Source organism: Caretta caretta, chromosome 14 (genome assembly GCF_965140235.1).
Source record: "Caretta caretta isolate rCarCar2 chromosome 14, rCarCar1.hap1, whole genome shotgun sequence".
Classification (NCBI taxonomy): domain Eukaryota; kingdom Metazoa; phylum Chordata; order Testudines; family Cheloniidae; genus Caretta; species Caretta caretta.
Genome location: NC_134219.1, coordinates 36,618,920 through 36,642,381, shown reverse-complemented (window position 1 = coordinate 36,642,381; position 23,462 = coordinate 36,618,920). Strand labels below are relative to the sequence as shown.

The 23,462-nt window shown below is 45.8% G+C and overlaps 1 protein-coding gene across 6 annotated transcripts in view; it reads right to left on the bottom strand.

The window, feature by feature from the left end:
• LOC125621772 (L-amino-acid oxidase) overlaps positions 1-23,462 on the bottom strand; it is a 51,055-nt gene that overhangs the window by 6,900 nt on the left and 20,693 nt on the right. For 4 of the 6 annotated variants that reach the window (XM_075119451.1, XM_048819049.2, XM_048819050.2 and 1 more), the window contains 3 exons: positions 3,401-3,609; positions 1,829-1,941; positions 283-484 (listed from right to left, as the gene is read on the bottom strand). In XM_075119451.1, the coding sequence (XP_074975552.1) occupies positions 283-484; positions 1,829-1,941; positions 3,401-3,609 (524 nt within the window). Of the gene's footprint in view, positions 1-282; positions 485-1,828; positions 1,942-3,400; positions 5,541-23,462 lie in introns of those variants that run through there. The other 2 variants (XM_048819048.2, XM_048819051.2) reach the window with 1 other exon arrangement.

Here is a 23,462-nt window from a genome sequence, read left to right as displayed (position 1 = left end):
CACATGAATAAAAGTGAAAGGAAAACCGGGGCCAGATCATGTGGTAAATCCCCCACAAGGAGTATTATAGCTACATGCAGGCAGCAGTCTAAGATTCCCCTGACACAGGATGTATTCTGGGTTGGAACGGTGTTGAGAAGGGATGTGTTGGGAAAGGAGCAGGGGAGACCAGCACATACTGCAGAAGAAGAGACCTCCTGTACTGCAGTACAAGTTAGGGCCATTTCTCAGAATCAGGCCTGGTGATTTCTTTTCTTTTATACAATCAACCAATAAACATACCTTCTTCAGAATTCCTAGATAAAGTTCCTTCGCAGATTTGCCTCTCTCTGAGGGAGCCACAGTATAATTCAAGATATCAGGGTTCTGTTTGACCTTCCCAGCTGTTGTCCTGACACCATTAACCAAATACCAGGCATTGTCATCCATCTCAGAGAACTTGTTTAGCTTAAGGTCAAATTGTCTAATAAATTCACGAACAATACTGCGAAAGAAAGAAAGGGGAGAGAAAGGGGAAAGGAGAGAGTGAAAAATAAGAAAATAAATTATACGCTCTACTGGCTATACAAATAATATGGTTGTAAGTATGTTATTTATGTCATTCCCTTTTTGAACTTTCCTGATTCCAACTAATGTGATTAATGCTGTAGGACAGGGGTGGCCAACCTGAGTCTGAGAAGGAGCCAGAATTTACCAATGTAGATTGCCAAAGAGCCACAGTAATACGTCAGCACCCCCCATCAGCTCCCCACCCCCGCTCCGAGCGCCTCCCACCCACCAGTAGCCCCGCCGATCTGCGCATACCCCTCCCTCCCCGCACCTCCCAATCAGCTGTTTCATGGCATGCAGGAGGCTCTGGGGGTGGGGTGGGGGGAGGAGCGAGGGCACGGCAGGCTCAGGGGAGGGGGCAGGAATGGGTGGAGTCGGGGCAGGCCCTGTGGCAGAGCCAGGGGTTGAGCAGTAAGCACCCCCCGGCACATTGGAAAGTTGGCACCTGTAGCTCCAGCCCCAGAATCAGTCCCTATACAAGGAACCGCATATTAACTTCTGAAGAGTCGCATGTGGTCTGGAGCCACAGGTTGGCCACCCCTGCTGTAGGAATATGATAGATAGGTAGATAGATAGATCCTGATGTAAACTGATGTCGTTCCATTGACTACAAGGGGACTACCAGCTATATAGTAGCTGAGGGCTTGGAATATTGACTGGTTACCACAGATGTTGTATATGATAACCTCATCTGTTGTTCTGCTTCTGAATTGTAGTCTCAGTTCATGGTAGTTTCCTTTGAAGTTAGGGTACATTTAGGGTACTGTTTTTTGTGTTTGTTTGTTTTAATAAGCTTTTGCTCCATATAATTGTGCTGAAAAAGATTCTAGTCTATTCTATTCTAGTTCTTATACTTCCTCACAAAACAATTGGGTGCAGTGTTTTATGAAACAATGCAACTCATTTCAAATCACTTTGGCTAATGAAGAGCCCATATCTATTGTCTGGCTTCCCTTTGACTCAGGGCCTGATACAAATTCCGTTAACATAAATTGGAATTTTTCCATTGGTTTCCATTGGAAGTTTGACCATGCACTCACAAGCTGCCAGTTCCATAACTAGGCCCCGATCCTGAAAAAACTTATTGCTCAGTTCATTGTTTACTATTGGCCATAATCCCACCCAGGTCATTGTGACTAGTCATGGCAGGAAATATTACATCTAGCAGCAAGTTCTTTTAGGGTGTTTGATCTCATCCCTAACCACAGCAGAATTCTGCAAAACTGGGCTGTTCCTTTACCAAACAACTTACATGGCTGAGGAGTGGAAACTGTATTACCTGTGGATGCTTGGCAAACGCATGGCTCCCAACTCCACGTACCAATCTTGTGTCTCATCTCGATAGGTCCTGATTCGTCCTCCCACACGACCACTGGTTTCCAGAACTGTAACCTAGGAACCAGCATGGAACATCATTTCCACTCACTTATGTGGCACATGCAGAATTTTAGGCGCAAAGGACAAAACTTTCAAACCTTGGTGACTAAAATTAGGTAACTGAATCTACATTCAGGCACCTGAATAAGTGTCCTGATGGCTCTGCACCCACCAGTTCCTAACATTATGTACATTGCACCTCTGAAAATTGCACCCATTTAAGGTGGGATTTTCAAAAGCGCACCATCTTGGTTGAACTGCACCCACTGCAGTCAATGGGAGGAGACTGATGCCAAATTTGAGTGCACCTTAAAATCTGAGAGCCAGTTCTACACTCCCAAGGTTTGTCGGCCTAGTTGTGTTGTCAGGGGTATGAAAAAAAACCACACATCCCAGGCAACATAAGAATGCTGGCAAAACCCCCAGTGTAAACATAGCTAGGACAACACAAGAGTGCTTCTGTTGACACAACTAATGTCATTTGGGGACGTGGAGTTACCATACTGACAGACAAAACTCATTCTGTCATCATAAGCTGCATCTAAACTAGGCAGCTCTGCTGGAATAGCTATCCTGGCAAAGAATTTGTAGTGTAGGCAAGGTCTGAGCCTTACATGCTGGCATAAGGATTTTGAGGGAAGATTTTCTCTAGCTGCATTTAACTGTCATTGTGCTTTTGAAAACCTTCCTGTAGGTGCTTAACTTTAAGCACCCAAGTTTGAACATTTTGTCTGTATGTTTTCCAAAGCATCAGGGTCCTCAGAATTCACAAAGACCGTAGACTGGGATTTTCAACTCCCTAGGCTTCTATGCCTGAAAGACAAATGGATTTATGTGGGAGTTAAATAGTTCATAAGTCTTGCACTGACTCCCCTGTACACAGAGATGAAGATCATTTAAAGATATGCATCCACTGGGCTGAAATTCACCTCTGTTGTTTGTGGCACGCAAAGAACATAAAAAGAAGGCAGAGTGAAGGCTACCAATAGCACATCAATTTTCACATGCTTAGATTTCTGCGAAAGAATGTATGCCCTGTACAGATATTGACATTTGAAAGTAGATAACTGTAACTTGCCACTTTCTAATGGATAGGGTTATTTTGAAACTGTAGCTTTTGGGGTGTTAGTTCCCCTTTCTATTTCTTATGATAGTTACTGTAACTTCTCCAGCTTTAAATTAATGAAGTTTTAGGGAAATGTTCCAGGACAGAAATGGGAACAGGGGAGCCTAAATCTTATTAAAATACAATGGGAGTTGGGCACCTAAAGTCCCATTATTGCCTTTGAAAAATCTCTTCCTTTGTCAGCAAGCCTTTTCTTTCTTTCTTTTTTTCATGGAAATTCCCCTTGTTTCATTATTATCCATTCTTTAGCCTATTAACCTTTATTCCTCAGACAAGAAATAATGAAAAATACTCAAGCCAGCAGTGACTCCCTGCCTTGCTCTGACATCTCTCTGTGCATAGAATTACCATGTGACCAGCATCTCTGAGCAGTTTGGCAGCAGTGAGTCCACTTATGCCTGCCCCTACAATGACCACCTCCACTGGATGAGTTGCCTTTCCGAGCCCATTTTCAGCAATCTTCACCAGGTCATTGTAGTCGGGATCATCAAGGCAAGGGAAGCTAGAGAAACTCTCAGGCCATAATACAGCCACAAGGAAACACAGCCTGGAAAGCACTGGGGACATATGGACAAAGAGAAGTGAGGTGTAGTTAATGAATGATGCAGTCAGGGAAGCAAATTCATTTTCTGAAACCCAGATGGCAGGTGGCATCCCTGAAATGACACGAATCAACCCACAGCAGAGCTAAAATCCATAAAAGGGTGTGCAGCAAACCAGCCCTGAGTATTGCCAGACGATACATAAGAGCAAACCAGCTCCTAACTTTACCAGTGTAGAGAGACTATCATTTTAAGGTATGTCTACACTGGAGATGCATGTGTCATTTCCAGCTTGAGTAGACAGACCTGTGCTCCCTCTTATTGAGCTAGCATGGTAAAAATAGAATGGTATCCACAGCAGTGGAAGCATGGGGCGGGGAGAAGTATATTCCTAGGATCTTGGACAGAACCATATTAGGGGCAGGTACCCCTTCCTGCTGCTCACACCACCATGGCTACCCTCAGATTATAAAATCTCTGGGGAATGGGCTGTCATTTAAAACATCTTTGCACAGTGCCTAGCACAATGAAGGTGAGAGGCCTGGGTGAGACCTCTTGGATCCACTACACATGGAGTCGTTGACAGCCTAGGTAGAGAAGCTCAAACATATAACTCATCTCTGGCAGAGTGTGTGTCCGTCCCACCCGTGATGTGCCATACCCAAGCCCTAGGGACAGGGCAGCAACCTGGGGAGAGGAGCTGCAATGTAATGAATATAATGGGCAAGAGTTTCAGAAGTGCTGTTGTGTGACCAACTTGGGACACTTGAAAGAGGGCTGATTTTCAGATAGCAGGTGTCCAGCCTTTTCTGAAAAATGAAGCCCCTTTTAGACGCCTCAACTGGGGCACACTGAAATTGCTCTTTACCCTGTAGCTAAACCACAAGACATGGGCTTGATGCAGGAATTACAAGATGAAATTCTATGTCTTGCATTAGGCAGGAGTCAGACTGGAAGATCACAATGGTCCCCTCTGGACTTAGGGTCTGTGAAATAATAAGGCATGCAAAATCAATAGCCATTGTTAAATGGCTTGGCCCAAAAGATACAAAACATTTTGTTAACTTTAAGGTCTTGTCCACACTGCAGATCTTTTCCCAAAAAATTCAAACCAGTTTCAGTTGGAGCCACATTTGGAGCCACAGAGTCAATAAGTTTGTTGTTGGCCATAATCATATTTATAACCAGTTTAAATAATTTGGCTATCAGGAGGCTTAAGTAAACCAGTTATAAGAATGATTTTGGCTGCTTGAGCCTTGTCTACATTGGGGTTCTAACTAGGTTCAAACTGATTTTAAAACCAGTTTGAATCTTTTAATACATTTCCCCAGTGTGGACAAAATTGTAGTGAAGGGTGCTACTTAACTTTAAAGTTCAAAAGGAACTTTATAACAAGGAATATTAAAGACATTTAAATAAAACGTTAAGGCGCAGTGGGTGAGATTTTCAAAAGCGCTCAGTGTTGACCTAAATTTGCTCCCACTAAAGTAATTGAATCTCCACACTGCTACAGTGCTTTTACTCCATTGGCTATTTTGGAAATATTGGTGATTAGACCTCTCTGTGCTCCTCAAATAAATTTAGTTTTCTAGAAATGCCCTGAGAAACAGCAGGGTAGAGCCGAGCCCATTCAGAACAATCCTTTAAACTATAAACAGATGCATCAGCAATGCATATAAATTCAGTTCTCAGTGATGAGAAACACAGTTCAAGAGTTTCCAGTTTCAGGTGGAAGCTACTACCCAAAGAACCACAGAATAAGATTTTTTTTTCTCTTCCCTTCTCAAACAGGCACCCATTTCACTCAAGAAACTAAACAGTACCAAAAATTTCCTTTGGACAACATGACTTGGTTTAAACCCTGATCCTACAAGCCTGACTCATACTAGGAATCTCATGGAATCATTGTTGGCACTGGAACAGTGTCCCTGATCCATGCCCCAGCCTTGAACAGTTGTAAGTGAGACCCCCCCACACCCCACCCCCAGCATATTATTGGATGGCACTATCTCAGAGGGTTACACAGTATTAACAGCAATCGATGCATTTAGAGTCCTACAGTCTAATCCTGCTGCCATTGAAGTTAAAGGCAAAAATTCCCATTGCTTTCAATCATTCAGGATCAAGCCCTGAGTGTGACCAAATTTTCCCATAAAATACCCACAAAGGTGGGTATGGATTCTCTTTTTTAAAAATCACATTGCCACCAAGAAAGCGTGATCCAAGGCTCATGGAAATCAGTGGGAATCAACTTCAAGGGAGCAGAAAGGGGTACTGAAAAACAAAGCCCAAGACATATTCATCTAAAAAAGCAAAAAAAAGTGAGAGGTTAAAATAAAGAGAAAGATGCAAAACAAGAAACCAGCTGAAGATGGACTAACACACATCCTTTCCTAGCCTCAAAGCAATTCTCCCAGCACAGCAGTGTCACTTACAGAATCTGTCCATGTTTCCACCAGCAGCACTAGTCATCTAGTGATCACTTTCATTTTATAGCCTGAACCAGCTGGTCTCAGAAAAAAAAAGTGGTTCAAAACTTCCAACCAATCAGTATGTTCCAAATACTGAGAGAGATGTAATTAATTATTCTAGGGGAAAAGAATTTCCAGTCTGACACAATTATGTGTATCTTTCTGCCCCACCCTTTGATCAGGAGACACCAACTGACTGGAACACAAGTTACTTATTCTTCTGGTAAGTCCCAAACATGTATACATGCAGGTCATACATCTATCTGTCTTCCTTTCAGCAGACATAATACAATGCCTAATTCTGTAATTTGCAAAAATCTCTATGGATTTTTCTGCCTATTGCCTGCCTAAATCTGAAGAAATCTGTGCAAGGCACAGGGGGAAATTGATGAAATTTCTGTGGATATTTATGCTACACTCCTGCAAGCAGTTCAATATCTCTCACTTTGCATCCCTCCATTGGATCCCCTTGTCTTCCCTGGCAAGGCCAATCATGGACTATCCCCACTCCACCTATAATCTCTCGCACCACTGTGCTGTGGATACCTGCCCCAAGCGAGGTGCAATGGGGGGAGTGTACCTCTCCTCACAGTGAGTAGTCCCCGGCTGCCTTCTGTCCCTCCCATGGCCCAGCGCGGTAGCCATGCTTCTGTTCTGCCCGTGCAAGTAAATGGGGTGCGGGCCACGTCCCTTCCCCTCCCTCCCTGGCATGGGGCAGAAGCAGTGGGATGGCCAAGATTGGGAAGGGACTGGGACATTCCCAGCACCTTCAGCAGCCGCTCCACCTGGCCGTAGCTCACAGCACCCCGAGGTGAGCTGACCTGGACGCTCACACTGTTCCAGCCCCGCATGCTGGGTGGCCACCATGCCAGGAACCTGCCTGGCCGCAGGGGAGCAGTGTGTATTAACTTTAACTTTTAACCCACTTTTAACTTTTAGGTTCCCCTAGAACACCAGCACCCCTAGGCATGTGCCCACTGTGCCTAATTGGAAATCCGGCCCTGCAGAAGTGACAGTTGTGATCATCTAGTCTCACCTCCTGCACGTTGCAGGCCACAGAACCTCGTCCACCTACTCCTGTAATAAACCCCGATCCTCTGGCTGAGTTACTGAAGTCCTCAAACCATGGTTTAAAGACATCAAGTTACAGAGAATTCACCATTTACACTAGTTTTAACCTGCAAGTGACCTGTGCCCCATGCTGCAGAGGAAGACAAAATCCCCCCAGGGTCTCTGCCAATCTGATCCAGGGGAAAATTTCTTCCTAACCGCATATGTGGTGGTCAGTTGGACCCTGAACATGTTGGCAAGACCCATCAACCAGATACCAGGGAAAGAATTCTCTGTAGTAACTCAGAGACCTTCCCATCTAGTGTCTCATCACCAGTCATCGGGGATATTTGCTACTAACATTTGCGGATTGGCTACATGCCATTGTAGGCAGTCTCATCATACCGTCTCCTCCATAAATTTAATGAGCTCGGTCTTGAAGTCAGTTAGGTTTTTTTGCCCCCACTGCTCCCCTTGGAAGGCTGTCCCAGAACATCACTCCTCTGATGGTTAGAAACCTTTACCTAATTGCAAGCCTAAACTTGTTGATGGCCGTTTATATCCATTTATTCTTATGTCCACGTTGGCTTAACTTAAATAACTCCTCTCCCTCCCTGGTATTTATCCCTCTGATGTATTTATAGACAGAAATCCTATCTCCCTTCAGCCTTGGTTAGACTAAAAAAGCCAAGATCTATGTGTTTCCTCTCATAAGGACCATCACCCCATTATGAGAGGTGCTGTATAATCATAGAACAAAATAGACATCGGTGATGAAGCGAGGTGGGGTGGGGGTCCTGTTTTTCAATGGTTTGCATGCAGAGGGTGTGGGACTCAGTTTCCCTGGGTGTTACTGGTTTAACAGGGTGGTGGGAGAGGGAGTTTGTTGTTACAGAGGGCCAGTGAATGGCCTGGAGAATGGATACGCCAGCGACAGGTGACCTGGTGACCGGGAGGCCCAGCTTGGGAGTCACAGCTGGTTCTGGCCAGTGAGAGGACAATGGGCTATGGAGACAGGACCCTGGTGACCTGACCAGCCAGTTCCAGCCAGTGGGGAAACAAAGGACGGATGAGAGGAGAGGCTGAGAGAAGAGGAAGCCCAGGTGGCCTGTTTACCTGGGACGGAAGACAAAGGACAGAGGTGGGACTTGGGGGATGGTGATATCAGATGCCCACGTGGAAGGAAGGGTTTTTCTGGGCTGGGAGGAGAGAGCAGCCAAAGCTAAGGTTGCCAACTTTCTAATTGCACAAAACTGAACACCCTAGCTCTGCCCCTTCCCTGAGGCCCCGCCCCCTGCTCATTACATTCCCCCTTCCTCGGTGGCTTGCTCTCCCCAACCCTTACTCTCTTTCACTGAGCTGGGGCAGGAGCTTTGGGTGTGGGAGGGGGTGAGGGCTCCGGGTGGGGGAGTGGGCTCTGGGGTGGGGCTGGGGATGAGGGGTTTGAGGTGTAGGAGGGGGCTCCAGGCTGAGAGGTGGGGCTGAGGGATTCGAAATGTGGGAGGGGACTGCAGGTTGAGGCAGGGGGTTGGAGTGTAGGAGGGGGTATGGGCTCTAGGCTAGGGGTATGGGCTCTGGGGTGGGGCCGGGGGTGAGGGGCTTGGGGTGCAGGAGGGGGCTCCAGGTTTGGGGGGGCTCAGGGCTGGGGCAGAGGGTTGGGGTGCAGGAGGGGGTATGGGCTCTGGGCTAGGGGTGCAGGTTCTGGGGTGGGTCTGGGGCAGAGGGGTTTGGGGTGCAGGAGGGGGCTCAGGGCTGGGGCAGGGGGTTGGGGCTTGGGGTCGGGGCGCTGGCTTACCTCGGGTGGCCCCTGGTCAGCGGCACAGCGGGGCTAAGGCAGGCTGCCTGCCTGTCCTGATACCGTGTTGCATGTGTCCTGGAAGCTGCCAGCAGGTCCGGCGCTAGTAGGCGGCTGGGAGGGGGGCAGGAGGCTCTGCGTGCTGCTCTAGTCCGCAGGCACTGCCCCCTAGCTCCTATTGGTCAGTTCCCAAATGGGAGCAGCCCCCCCCGCCTAGAAGCCAGACCTGCTGGCTGCTTCCGGGGTGCAGCGCAGTGCCAGGACAGATACCAATCAGCCTGCCTTAGTGCCACAGCACCGCCGACCGGCCCTTTGACGTCCCAAACGGCGGCGCTGACTGGAGCTGCTAGGGTCCTTTTCGACCAGGTGTTCTGGTCGAAAACTGGACACCTGGTCACCCTAGCCAGAGCTAGGACAACCTGCAGGCTGGAGAGACCTAGATGTACTGTTCTGAGGGATGGTAGGCCTGAGGCCCTGAGAGTTTTGTATACTGTGATCAGACGTGCAATAAACCCTCCTGTTTTACGCTGGCTGAGAGTCACTCCAGTCTAGAGGTCGCGGTTGCATTATTCCTGCTGCGCGTGGAGGCCCTCGGGGTCCAGAGCAAGTGGACTCCCTGAGGGGTCCACATCGAGAGACAGGCACGCTGAGGGCTCAGAGAGGTGCGGTTCTGGGAGGCGGCGGGGCCTACAGCTTAACCCCTGTGAGAGAGTGGACCCCGAGAAGGGCTGTCACACTGAAGGGGTTTCAGAGTGGTAGCCATGTTAGTCTGTATCAGCAAAAACAACGAGGAGTCCTTGTGGTACCTTAGTGACTAACACATTTATTTGGGCATAAGCTTTCGTAGGCTAGAACCCACTTCATCAGATGCACAGAGTGGAGAATACAGTAGCAGGTATATAGACATAGTACATGAAAAGAATTCCCATCTTTTCATGTACTATGTATACATACCTGTTACTGTATTTTCCACTCTATGCATCTGATGAAGTGGGTTCTAGCCTACGAAAGCTTATGCATCCGATGAAGTGAGCTGTAGCTCACGAAAGCTTATGCTCAAATAAATTTGTTTGTCTCTAAGGTTCCACAAGTACTCCTTTTCTTTTTGCAAATACAGACTAACACGGCTGCTACTCTGAAACCTGTCATTATGCAAGAAAATAAGGGAACTGGTCAGCATGTCAGGCTGCTGTCTAACCATTGTCAGCTTTTTTTTTTTTAGGCATTACAGCAAAGGAAATTTGTAAGGAGGGTTTTGAAAGAGGATAATGAGATAGCCCTGTGGATGTTTTTGAGGAGCTGCTACCAAACACAAGGAGCAGAATGGGAAAAAGCACACAGGTGCTTCTCTGAAAACAAGTAGGCAAGGAGGCTGGTATCATGGGTCGGTCAGAGCCGGGTGCTGACATTTAGATATCACCACAGCTCTCTATAATCCACAGCTGCGCCCCGGCTTGGGCTGGGAGCACCATGCGTGGTGGACGGTCTCGTGCCTTCCCGAGGAGGCTGTGCTTATATTTCTTTTTGTTTCATTTTTAATGGAAAACAGGAAGGTCAGCTGCAGGCAGGTGGGGGAGGGCGCTGAAGATGCTGTGCCTAGGGTTGCGTAAGATGTAAATCAAGCCCTGCCCTTCTGGCCTTTAAATCTGTGAGTCTCTGACTAGCCCTCTGTGCACTACAACTGCAACTAGCCCTCTGTGCAACAGCAGCAACAGTAATATGTGCATAACTTTCCGCCCGTGAGCAGTCCCACTAAATTCAAGTTACACATGACTGTAAGCGTTTGCAGGATCAAGGTCTTAATTTACATTTTTTTTTAAATTATCATTAACAGTATTCAATACTTATTACAGATGGACAAAACCTGGGAGAAGGCAGAGGGGAATTTCATGAAAATTAGGTTGAAATTCAAAAAATCCAGGACATTTTCCATTGAAATATTTTCAGTCAGGTTTACAGCTGGGAGAATCTTCAGGAAAATTTGATAAGATCTTTTGCTCTCATCTTTTCATGGAAATTCAAAATGTCCATGAAAATGTTTGTTAGCATTTAAGAATTAAAAAAAAAAGCCAACCCAACCACTATAACAACTTTCATTCCAAAGGATCTCAGAACTCTTCACAGACTATAACTAATATCTGCAACCCTTAATCCCATGACTGGTTCCCGTCTAGTACTCATTATTCATGTGAACCATCTCTTCGGCTTCAGTGAAACTATTCATCTGGGTAGGGACCACTCGCAGGAGAAAGGACACATGCTTTGTGTGACAGAGGACATCACCCTGCAATATCCTGGGCAAACTTTAATGAATTAAGTTAAACCTCATTAAATTAAGTTCAATATCTTTGGAGTTCATTGTATTAAAAATGCAATTGTTTCTGTGAGATTGCATGTAACTTCTCTAGGAGGAAAGAGTTATGTTAATGTAATTCCAGTGGGAGGGCCGCCGGTGCCCAAACCATGGCCCCACCCCTTTGCGCCACCCTTTTCCCTTGAGCCCCTGCCCTTGCACCGCCCCTTCCCCCTGAGGCCCCACCCCCACCCCACCCCTTCCCCCGAGGACCTGCCCCTGCATCGTCCCTTCCCCCTAAGACCCTGCCCCCTCCCCCCACTGCTTACCCTTACAGCCGGTAAAAAGTGGAGGGGCCATGGCCCCCTGCCTCCCCTCCCCTGTTCCGGCGCCACTAGTTCAAACTGGATTTTCCAAAGACCAACAGACAAAAGAAAGGATTTTTTGGCTAAATAGCCTAGTTTTAAACAGGCTCAGAGCCTTTTTCCCTTGTGCAGCAAAGAGGCAGGACCTTTGGTCCACAGAGGGCCTCAATACCTAGGGAAGGCTTGGAAGGGCTTAGCCTATGGAGACCATATAAGACTGGGTGCAAGTTCTCATCTGAGGCCGTTATGAACTTGTGACAATAAGAGACCCCTTTGTGGGGTTTTGAAGGACTGCTCCTGCCAGAACCCATGTTAGAGTTGGGGAAATCTCTGGTCATCTTATTAGCAGGCGTGTAAGTTCTTTTATTGTTTTTAACATGTGTTCTCGGTAGTGCTTTTACCATAAGAACAAAATAGACTTGCCTAGGAAGTGCTGTGTGGTACCTTAGAACAGCCTCTGAGGATGTCATAAATATAAAGGGAAGGCTAACCACCTTTAAATCCCTCCTGGCCAGAGGAAAGGTACAGGGTTAAGAAGCTAAAGATAACCTCGCTGGCACCTGACCAAAATGACCAATGAGGAGACAAGATACTTTCAAAGCTGGAGGGGGGAAAACAAAGGGTTCTCTCTGTCTGTTTCAGAGTAGCAGTCGTGTTAGTCTGTTTTCGCAAAAAGAAAAGGAGTACTAGTGGCATCTTAGAGACTAACCAATTTATTTGAGCATAAGCTTTCGTGAGCTACAGCTCACTTGCATCCGATGAAGTGAGCTGTAGCTCACGAAAGCTTATGCTCAAATAAGTTGGTTAGTCTCTGAGGTGCCACTAGTACTCCTTTTCTCTGTCTGTTGTTGCTTTTGCTGGGACCAGAGCAGGAATGCAGGTCAGAACTCCTGTAAAGGGTTAATAAGCAATCTAGTTAGATATGTGTTAGATTCTGTTTTGTTTAAATGGCTGATCAAATAAGTTGTGCTGAATGGAATGTATATTCCTGTTTTTGTGTCTTTTTGTAACTTAAGGTTTAGCCTAGAGGATTCTCTATGTTCTGAATCTGATTACCCTGTAAGGTATTTACCATCCTGATTTTACAGAGGTGATTCTTTTACTTTTCTTTAATTAAAATTCTTCTTTTAAGAACCTGATTGCTTTTTCCTTGTTCTTAAGATCCAAGGGTTTGGATCTGTGTTCACCTATGCAAATTGATGAGGATTTTTATCAAGCCTTCCCCAGGAAAGGGGGTGTAGGGCTTGGGGGGGATTTTGGGGGGAAAGACGTTTCCAAGTGGGCTCTTTCCCGGTTATATTTTGTTAAACGCTTGGTGGTGGCAGCAATAAAGTCCAGGGACAAAAGGTAAAATAGTTTGTACCTTGGGGAAGTTTTAACCTAAGCTGGTAAAAATAAGCTTAGGGGGTTTTACATGCAGGTCCCCACATCTGCACCCTAGAGTTCAGAGTGGGGAAGGAACCTTGACAGAGGAGAAAGCAAGCAGCCCTGTTTCAGCAGTCAGACTTTGCTGGTGAATTCACAGTCTCACTAGGGAGTTGTTAGTAGTCTCAGAAGAGATGGAAAGAGAAGCTTGCTCAGGCCATCTGGGGATAACACAGTGAAGGCAGGGAACTGTTCAGCCTGGAGATACCCCAGTCAGAAGGGAGAGAGCCATGTGTCTCCACCCAAGAGAGCCTGAAGTGGGTGCCCTCACTGAACCACTAAGGGGAGATATAGGTGCAGTTGCCCTGAACTATGTCACTCTACATTTAGGGGCCATTTACATCCAGCATTGAAATTCAGCTGCCTCTACTGTGATCTTGCAAAGTTTTATAGAATATGCTTAATTTGAACTCCCATGGAAGTCAGTGGGGCTATTCTATTCTATTCTAAATATGTGATTTTTTTTTACCAACATAGCTATATGTCTGCACAAATCCTAGAGTAAACTCAATTATATTGGCATAACTGCTCTTACGCTGATATTCACAGATTCAGGATTCTGAGGCCAGAAGGGACCACTGCCTTCCTGTATAATACAGGACACAGAACTTCGCCAAAATAATTCCTAGAGCCTACCTTTTAGAAAAACACACAAAGTTCATTTAAAAATCATCTGTGATGGAGAATCCCCCATGATCCTTGGTAAATTGTTCCAATCCACCAAGGCCCTTCGTAAGTTGTGTTATAACAGTAGACCTGTCTCCATGCTAGGAAAGCTATGCAGGTATAATTATACCAGCCAAGCCTTCCTACTATGGTAGACCTGGCCTTAGTATCACTGGGGGCCATCACCCTTTGAATCTTGGGGTAACTCCGCACAGCAGCTGGAAGGCATCATTCCCAGTTTGGGTAGATATACATGCGCTATCTCTGCACTTGTGTGGCCACAGCAGCAAAGGCAGCAGCTTGGACTAGCTACCCACATACATATCCAGGTGTCAGGAGGAACTGCACTCAGGTGGCCAGCCAGAGGGGGAATGTCTCCCAAGCTGTGAATTGCACTTTCCAGCTACAGTATACACGTACACATAGAAGCGTTAATCACAAATTCAGTCTTCCTCACATGATGCGTAGGGCTTGTAGGTATGGGAAAGTTTGGCCAGTTATACCAATGTATTTATACCAATATAGTTTAAATCAAAATAGTAATACTGGTATAACTTCTCAAGTGGACACACTGAGTCCAGAATCAGAATGGCTTGTTATGGTTTAGTTTAAACCCCTTCCAAAGCACTAAACTGGATAAAGTTACCTTATTCTGTAATAAGAGTGACTATGGGGCAGTTATATTGATATAAATAGATCAGTTTAAATTCACACTTTAGTTTATGTAGGTTCCTTTGTAAACAAGCCCTCATTGGGTTTGGTGCAGGTTCCTCAAAGGTATTTCGGGTCCTAACTTTCACTGAAATCAATGGGAGCTAGAAGCCTAAATACCTTTGAGGATCTGGGCCTTTGTCCTTGATGAGCCTGGTTTACTCACTGTTTTTCTTCCCCACCCCCTTTCCCCCAAGGAAATCATGGGTGGCAGATATAATGAGCCAGGAGTGGCTAAACCTCCCCTAACCCAGGCCGGGACCCCTCCCACGTTCCACCCCAACCAAGGCCCCGCCCTCATTCCCCCTCTCCCCTGAAGCTAGCAGTGGGTGGGCCGGTGCCCAGGCCGGCTGGCGGGCCGGGACTCAAGGCGGTCGGTGGCCTGGGACTCAGGGCAGCTGGGATGGGCTAGCCGGAGCTCAGGCCAGGGTGCGGTGGGTGGGTGGCGGCTTGGGGCTCTGGTGGGTGAAGGGAGGTAGAAGGGGTGTAGGGGCAGGGCCTCGGGCAGAAGGGGTGGGGCCAGGGGGCTAGCCTCCCCGAAGGGTAGATTCACACGCCGCCCATGCTACTAAATAAGTAATTTAAGGTTCACTTCATCTGAGAAGTGTAACTTTAAATTGGCACTCCCCAGATTTTTAAATGTTCAAGGTTTTGCGAGGCTGTTTGGATTTTTTTTTTGTCCTAAGATTCTTGAAATGTAACATGCTCTCAACCTGCTGATCTGCAATCACAGTCAGAATTTCACTTTACTGGAATATTTATATATGTTGTAATCGCTGGTGTTTCTCCCCTTGTCTGGGCCCCACTTCCTCCTTCAACTACTTTCAGTTCTTCTACTACTTTTATTTCTAAAAAGTCAGCTTAGAATCACATGGCCCAAAGAAGAGACTACATAGACGCATAACAACCAAATTACATCACTTGCCTTCTGAGTTTATGAGTCTGAGCGCCTCCCAGACCTCATTGCTTCCCATTTATGCCAGTGAAACACAAGAGTGAGCACGCAGGCTCGTAAGACAATCTGGAGTGCTAGTAACTTTTGAAAGTTTCCTTTCCTGTGTGGTTTCCACTAGCCCTGTGACTGTCTCAGTAGTTTCTCCTAAACTGCCATGACCTCACTGAGGGGTGGTTCCCATTCTGGCCTTGTGTATGTTACAAGTTTTTAGCATGTTTGAACACAGTTGTGAAGAATTCAGAGCAGAACTAGCATATGTATGTGAACTGGTAATAGCGTCTCCCAGCTGCAGTGAAGACACAACATCAGGCATAGGTGCCAACTTTTACTTTTCCCCTGAGGGTGCTCCACCCCTGCCCCGCCCTCACTCCGTCCCTTCCCCCAAGGCCCCACCCTCGCTCTGTCTCATCCCGCCCCCACTGTGCCCCCTCCCCGAGGCCCCGCCTGCTCGGTGCTCTCCGTCCTCCCCCAATCCACTCCCCAAGCTGCCAAACAGCCTATCAGCTGTTTGGTGGCGTCCCCGATCAGCTGTTTGGCAGCACCCTGGATTAGCTGATCTGGCGTGTCACCAAACAGCTGTGACTGGTGGGTGATGAGCACCCACTGTTTTTACTCTGTGGATGCTCCAGCCCCGGGATTGGCGCCCATCCCCTCAGGTCCCTTCACACTACTCCAGTAGGATAAAGGGGGCTTGAAGTGGTTGTAAATGCCCCTCTGAGAATAGTCCCCTGCACAGGGGACTTCTCAACTGGTAGTGACCTGGTTTAAGAGATTTACATTGGCCCTACAAGTGAAGGGAGCATGTTGGAGATATTGACAGTGATGTGATGCAGAATGCACGGCACTATGCCTATCTCTCCTGCCAAGAGCCTATAATGGGGCATGGGAAACAGAATAAGGTCTACACTACAAACTTATATTGGTATAACAGTGTCTCTCAGGGGTGTGAAAAATCCACACCCCTGAGCGAAGTAGTTATACCAACCTAACCCCAGGTGTAGAGCTTCTTCCACTGACATACCTACCACTTCTTAGGGAGGTGGATTAACTACGCCAGCGGGAGAGCTCTCTCCTGTCAGCACAGAGCGACTTCACTAAAGCGATACAGCGGCACAGCTGCACCAATGAAGCCATTATAAGTATAGACTTGCCCATATCTACCGCCTCTCCGAGAGGTGGATTAACTACTGTGACAGTCTATACCCTTATGTTCACCTATGTACAAGGCTATGATAAACTTTGTACAAAGTATGCCTTATGAGGTATCATTTGAAAACTCATAATTTGCTGATAATTATTGTCCTGGTAAAATATGCATAGCAACATTGTATGTAACATTATATGTAACAACATTGTATGTAACAACACTACTGTATGTTGTTACTAAGACATATTCCAAATCTGGGGAGACAGCAACAAACCAGTTGCTCAGAAACAAGAGCCAGACTTATGCCTCAGTCAGGTATCAACAAGATCAAATGGTCTATCACGTGGTCAAGTGGCCATTCTTTGGCAAGAAGAAGGGTATGCATGAGAAATCTACATTTTGACAAATAAACAGCTGGGGCTTTCTGTCCCCTCAGACGTTCTCTCTCCTGAACCTCAGCTGGAGATGATTCTTGCTAAAAAGAAATGACTATAAGAGGGGAAGGCAAACGTCCCAAGGGTACTTTTCCTCCCTTTCTCATCAACAACACCTGAAGGAAAAGGCAAGGAGCATTGGACTTCATTTACTGGGGGAAAGGTCCTGACTGAAAGGCATCCAGCAAATAACACTGCAAAACATGTGGTGAGAGAAATCTTTGTTTTGAATTCATTTCGCTTGTTAAGTTAGGTAGTAGTAGTGTTTTACCTTTTATTTCTTTGTAACCCATTCTGACTTTCAGCCTCATTACTTGTGAACACTTAAAATCTTTCTTTCTCTAGTTAATAAACTTGTTTGGTTGTTTTATCTAAACCAATGTATTTGGATTGATCTGTCTGGGAACCTCTATTTGGGATAACAGGATTTGTGCACATCATTTTCTATTAATGGAAATGATGGACTTTCTATGAGCTTGTATTGTCCAGAAGGAGAGAGCTGGGCAGTACAAGATGTACATTTCTGGGAGGAAATCTGGGACTGGGAGTTTGCTGATGTTGCTGTACAATATAACTTGTGAGTTGTTGGCTATAACACTCATACAATATATCTGGGAGTGATTTACATGCTGGGGGCTGTGTGGTTGTTCTCACAGTGAAGCCATATAAGAGGCACCCTGGGCTGAAGAATTGAGGGGACACAGCTTTTCAACTGTCCAGACTGTACTCTGGGGAATGTCACATCTAAGCTGACGGGAGAAGCAATCATGCCCAAAAGTATGAGGAGCACAAAGGTTTCTTGAACCCCACTGTCTTCATCAATCCATGCTCCAAGTGCAGGAGCAGAGTAACTGAAACTGCTGTGCCTAATTAATGGTACCCCTCAACCTCCATCCGTAACCCAGGCTCCAGGCATTCATGAGGTCCAAGCATGGAGCCACTCCTTCATCATGGGACAAATTCTATCAGCCTCTCTCACAATGAGTAGCAATTTAGCAAGTAATCCCACTGCAGTGGCAACTGGTGTGTTTGCCACTGTGTCATCTTAATCCTGCTCAGAACAAGTTTCATCTACTGGAGTGTTCCCACCATTACCTGACACCTCTTGGTGGGTCACCAAGAAAGTGGATGGGACCAGGGACCTCTAGATCTAAAAGCATCCATCTCTCCTGCCTGAGCCAAAAGAACCAGCTCTGTTAGATCAAAGCTATCAGCCAACTCATCCAAGCAATATGTAGAGGGGGGACAAAGAGTCGCACAATGTGAGCAGTAGGAACAAGGAGCACAACCTGAGCTGATGCAGGACAGAGGCAAGAGCCATCAGAGCTAGAAGCCAAAGCATTGCCCAGCCAGCAATCTGCTGCTGCTGCTGAGCTTAAAAGCAAGCCTGTTTGCTCCCCCTAGCCAATCAGGCAGTCTGTCCGGTGACCCTACTGCAACTCAGCGGAGCTCATTAATCTGCTTGGAGACTGGGTTGATGAGTCCTCAGACTCAGCTGAAGTGCTCAAAACACACTGGAGTTATTTGCAGTGTAGTTGTAGCCGTGTTGGTCCTACAGAGACAAGGTGGGTGAGGGAATAGCTTTTACTGGACCAACTTCTCTTGGTGAAAGAGACAAGCTTTCGAACTACACAGAGCTCGTTAGAGTTATGTCAGTGTAAAGGCACTGTGAGTACCATGAAAGCACATTCAGTCCCTATTAGAGATTCACTACAGTTGTGCTGTGGGCCAGATTGACTGAGACACGTTGTCAGCTTTGGGGCACGTCGTGGATGCAAAGCAGGTGTACATGCAGCATAATTAGCCCTCTGTACAGGTTTGCTGCTGCTAGATGCTGAGCATTCTCTGCTCCTATTGATTTAAGTCCAACCTGAGATCAGTGGCAGCTCCAGGAAGCTATCAACACCTGGCAGTATCAGGCCGTTTTTTACAACACAACAACCTGCATACCTTGCTCCGTGTCGCATAAAATAGGTCTTCAGCAGATCTGCCTTTCTTTGAGTCGACCATAGGGTAATTCAAGATATCAGGACTTTGTTTGACATTTCCTGCTCTCTAGCTGGCACCAGTAACCAAATATCAGCTGCTGTTACTCTGTGAGAACTTGTTTAGCAGAAGATTAAATTGTTCAATAAACGTTTGGACAATTCTGAGAGTGAGAGAAGAGAGAGGGTAATTTTGTTTAAAAGGAAAAAAGTCTTCTACGTGAACCAGAACAAAACTGGAGATCTAGTTCAAACCGGTATTTTTTACTTGAACCAGAACCAAACCTGCACCATAATTTTGGTCTATCTACTGAACCTGAACCAGAATCAAGAGGAAGAAAAAAAAGGTTACCGCCCCAACAAAAAGTAGATGGGCCAGGCCCGTCCACTGGGGTAGCATCCACCCAATCTACTTCCTCAGTCACACTGCTGCAGCAGAGTGGAGTACAGGCACTCTTCCTTGAGGATGAAGAGGGAACCCTGGTCCGGGGAGGCGCTTGAGGTCCAGGAGTGGTGTGATGATGAGTGGCTTTTGCTCCAAGTTGGGGGCGAGATGAAGGGGAGAGGAATGGAAAGCAGGCACTGCTCCAATTGTGCTTTGGAACTGGAGCTGGATGGTAAACAAACTTTGGTGCATCTCTGGAGTAAGGACATAGGTGCTAACACTTTTTTCACCTACATAGGTTTTGTAGGGTGGGAACATCCATTCCACTTGCCCTGGGACAAGGCATCTTCCGCCAACCTGACTCTAAGCATCTACACAAAAATGTCACTCCCGCCGATGTAACTCGCCTGTTATTCCGATGTAATAACTGCACCTCTGCGAGAGACGTAGCACTAGGTCGATGCAGTGTCAGTGTAGACACTGCGTTGCTTACACCGACTGTCGCTGGCTTTGAGAAGCCTTCCCACGATGCCCCACACTGGCAGTTAAATCGGTGCAAGCACTCTGGGTGAGAACGTGCGCTTCCAGCACAAGGAGTGTAGTATGGACGTGCAAAAGTGATTTAATTACTGCGGTGACTGTACAACACCGTAACTTAGGTCACCATAATTAGGTAATGTAGACTCAACTTTGGAAACAGTAGTGCCGTTAGCAAGGAGTCTAAGGCTGTGTCTACACTAGCACTTATGTCGGTAAAACTTAAGTCCCTCAGGTCTATGAAAAAACCACCCCCGTGACCGACATAAGTTACACCAACACAAGCGCCGGCGAGGACAGCGCTGTGTCGGCGAGAGATGCTCTCCCGCCAACACAGCTACTGCCGCTCATTGGGGGTGGTTTAATTATGCCGACGGGAGAGCTCTCGCCCATTGGCATAGAGCAGCTGCACAGGAGACCTTACCGCAGCGCAGCTGTGCTGCTGTAAGTTCACGAGTACAGACATCGCCTAAGAAGCAACTTGGAATTTGGAAAGGCAAAGTCTAGAGTCAGAACAAGCTCTGCAAAATTTGCAATTCAATCCAACTCACACGGCTGACGATGACTCAAAATCACCCCCTCTGACCTGCTAAAACACACCCATACTTGATCAGATTCTGCAAATGTGCAACTGGGCTGCACTATTGACACCTGTATAGAGGCTTGTTTCAGCAGTAGGTTAAATACCACAGTTAGTAGCCCTGCACTTTCATACTTGCATTCCATCAGAACTCTTGGGTGAAGGCCATCTGGTCCTGGTGACTTTTTATTGTTTAATTTTTCAATTTCTTCTAAAATCTCTTCTTCTGACACATCACTGTGGGAAAGTACTTCACATTCGTTACCTAAGAAGGATAGCTCTGATGGGGCTATTTCCTCCACGTTCTCTGCAATGAAGACCTATTCAAAGACTTCATTTAGCCTCTCTGCAATAGCTTTGTCTTCCTTTTTACAACGTGTGCATCTAGTAGCCTGCTTGCAGGCTCCCTTCTTCCGCTGTACTTAAAAATCACCTTACTGTTAGTTTTTGCATTTTTAGCAGGTTGCTTCTCAAATTCTTGCATGCCATTCCTTATTATACTTTTACACTCAACCTGCCAGAGTTTGGGCCACTCCCTATAATTCTAATTAGGATTTTACTGCCATGTTTTTAAGGATGTCTTTTTGCCTATAATGGCCAGCATTACAGTACTTTTTCACAATGGTGTATACCCACTACATCACTGATGCTTGAAACAGAAGGCACCCAAGCCACAAGATTGAACATTAAGAATCTCCTCTATTTTCACACAGTGAACAGCCAAAGAGGGGATGGTGGTATTGGAACAAGCAACCTTTCAAAGTCTAGAATTTAAAACAACCAAACAAGGGTAACTTCTGCCTTCTAGAAAGCCAATAAACTCTCTGATCACCAAAGAGCCCCTCAAAGCTATATCTCCACAGCTTTCTCTACTTTGAAAGACAGCATTGCTCAAGAAAGAGAAGGGAAAGAGGTGGCTTGGTATTCAACACTCAATGACTGCTTAGAAAACAGCCATGCTAACATAAGAACAGCCATACTGGGTCAGACCAAAGGTCCATCTAACCCAGTACCCTGTCTTCTGACAGTGGCCAATGCCAGGTGCCCTAGAGAGAATGAACAGAACAAGTAATCATCAAGTGATCCTTTCCCAGTTGCTCATTCCCAGCTTCAGGCAAACAGAGGCTAAGGACACCATCCCTGCCCATCCTGACTTATAGCCATCGATGGACCTATCCTCCATGAATTTATCTAGTTCTTTTTAGAACCCTGACATAGTCTTGGCCTTCACAACATCCTCTGGCAAAGAGTTCCACAGGTTGACTGCATTGTGTGAAGAAATACTTCCTTTTGTTTGTTTTAAACCTGCGGCCTATTAATTTCATTTGGTGATCCCTAGTTCTTGTGTTAGGAGAAGGAGTAAATAACAATTGCTTATTTACTTTCTCCACACCAGTCATGACTTTATAGACCTCTATCATATCCCCCCTTAGTTGTCTCTTTTCCAAGCTGAAAAGTCCCAGTCTTATTAATCTCACCTCATACGGAAGCCATTCCATACCCCTAATCATTTTTGTTGTCATTTTCTGTACCTTTTCCAATTCCAATATATCTTTTTTGTGATGGGGCAACCACATACACATGCAGTATTCAAGATGTGCGCGTGCCATAGATTTAAATAGAGGCATGATACTTTCTGTTTTATAATCTATCCCTTTCCTAAGATTCTCAACATTCTGTACGCTTTTTTGACTGCTGCTGCACACTGAGTGGATGTTTTCAGAGAACTATCCACAATGACTCCAAGATCTTTCTTGAGTGGTAACAGCTAATCTAGACCCCATCATTTTATATGTATAGTTGGAATAATGTTTTCCTATGTGCATTACTTTGCATTTATCAAAATTGAATTTCATCTGCCATTTTGTTGCCAAGCCATCTATTTTTGAGAGATCCTTTTGTAGCTCTTCGCTGTCTGCCTGGGACTTAATTATCTTGAGTAGTTTTGTATCATCTGCAAATTTTGCCACTTCACTGTTTACCCCTTTTTCCCGATCATTTATGAATACGTTGAATAGGTCTGGTAGCAGTATCGACACCTGGGGGACACCACTATTTATCTCTCTCCATTCTGAAAACTGAGCATTTGTTCCTACTCTTTGTTTTCTATCTTTTAACCAATTACCAATCCATGAAAGGACCTTCCCTCTGATTGCATGACAGCTTACTTTGCTTAAGAGCCTTTGGTGAGGGACCTTGTCAAAGGCTTTCTGAAAATTGAAGTACACTATATCCACTGGATCTCCCTTGTCCACATACTTGTTGACCCACTCAAAGAATTCTAGTAGATTGGTGGGGCATGATTTCCCTTTGCAGAAACCATGTTGACTCTTCCCCAATAAATTATGTTCGTCTATGTGTCGGACAATTTTGTTCATTACTATAGTTTCAACCAGTTTGCCCGGTACTGATGTCAGGCTTACAGGCCTGTAATTGCCAGGATCACTGCTGGAGCCCTTTTTAAAAATTGGTGTCACATTATCTGTCCTCCAGTCATTTGGTACAGAAGCTGATTTAAATGAGAGGTTACAGACTACAGTTAATAGTTCTGCAATTTCACATCTGAGTTCCTTTAGAACTCTTGAGTGAATACCATCTGGTCCTGGTGACTCATTACTGTTTAGTTTATCAATTTGTACCAAAACTTCCTCTAATGACACTTCAATCTGGGACAGTTCCTTAGCTTTGTCACCTAAAAAGAATGACTCAGGTTTGGAAATCTCCCTCACATTTTCAGCCATGAAGACCAATGCAAAGAATTAATTTAGTTTCTCTGCAGTGGCCTTATCATCCTTGAGTGCTCCTTTAGCATCTCGATTGTCCAGTGGCTCCACTGGTTGTTTTGCAGGCTTCCTGCTTCTGATGTACTTAAAACGATTTTTGCTATTACTTTTTGAGTCTTTGGCTAGCTGGTCTTCAAATTCTTTTTTGGCCTTCCTAATTATATTTTTACACTTCATTTGCCAGAGTTTACTTTTCTCATTAGGATTTAACTTCCACTTCTTAAAGGATGGCTTTTTGCCTCTCACTGCTTCTTTTACTTTGTTGTTTAGCCACGGTGGCACTTTT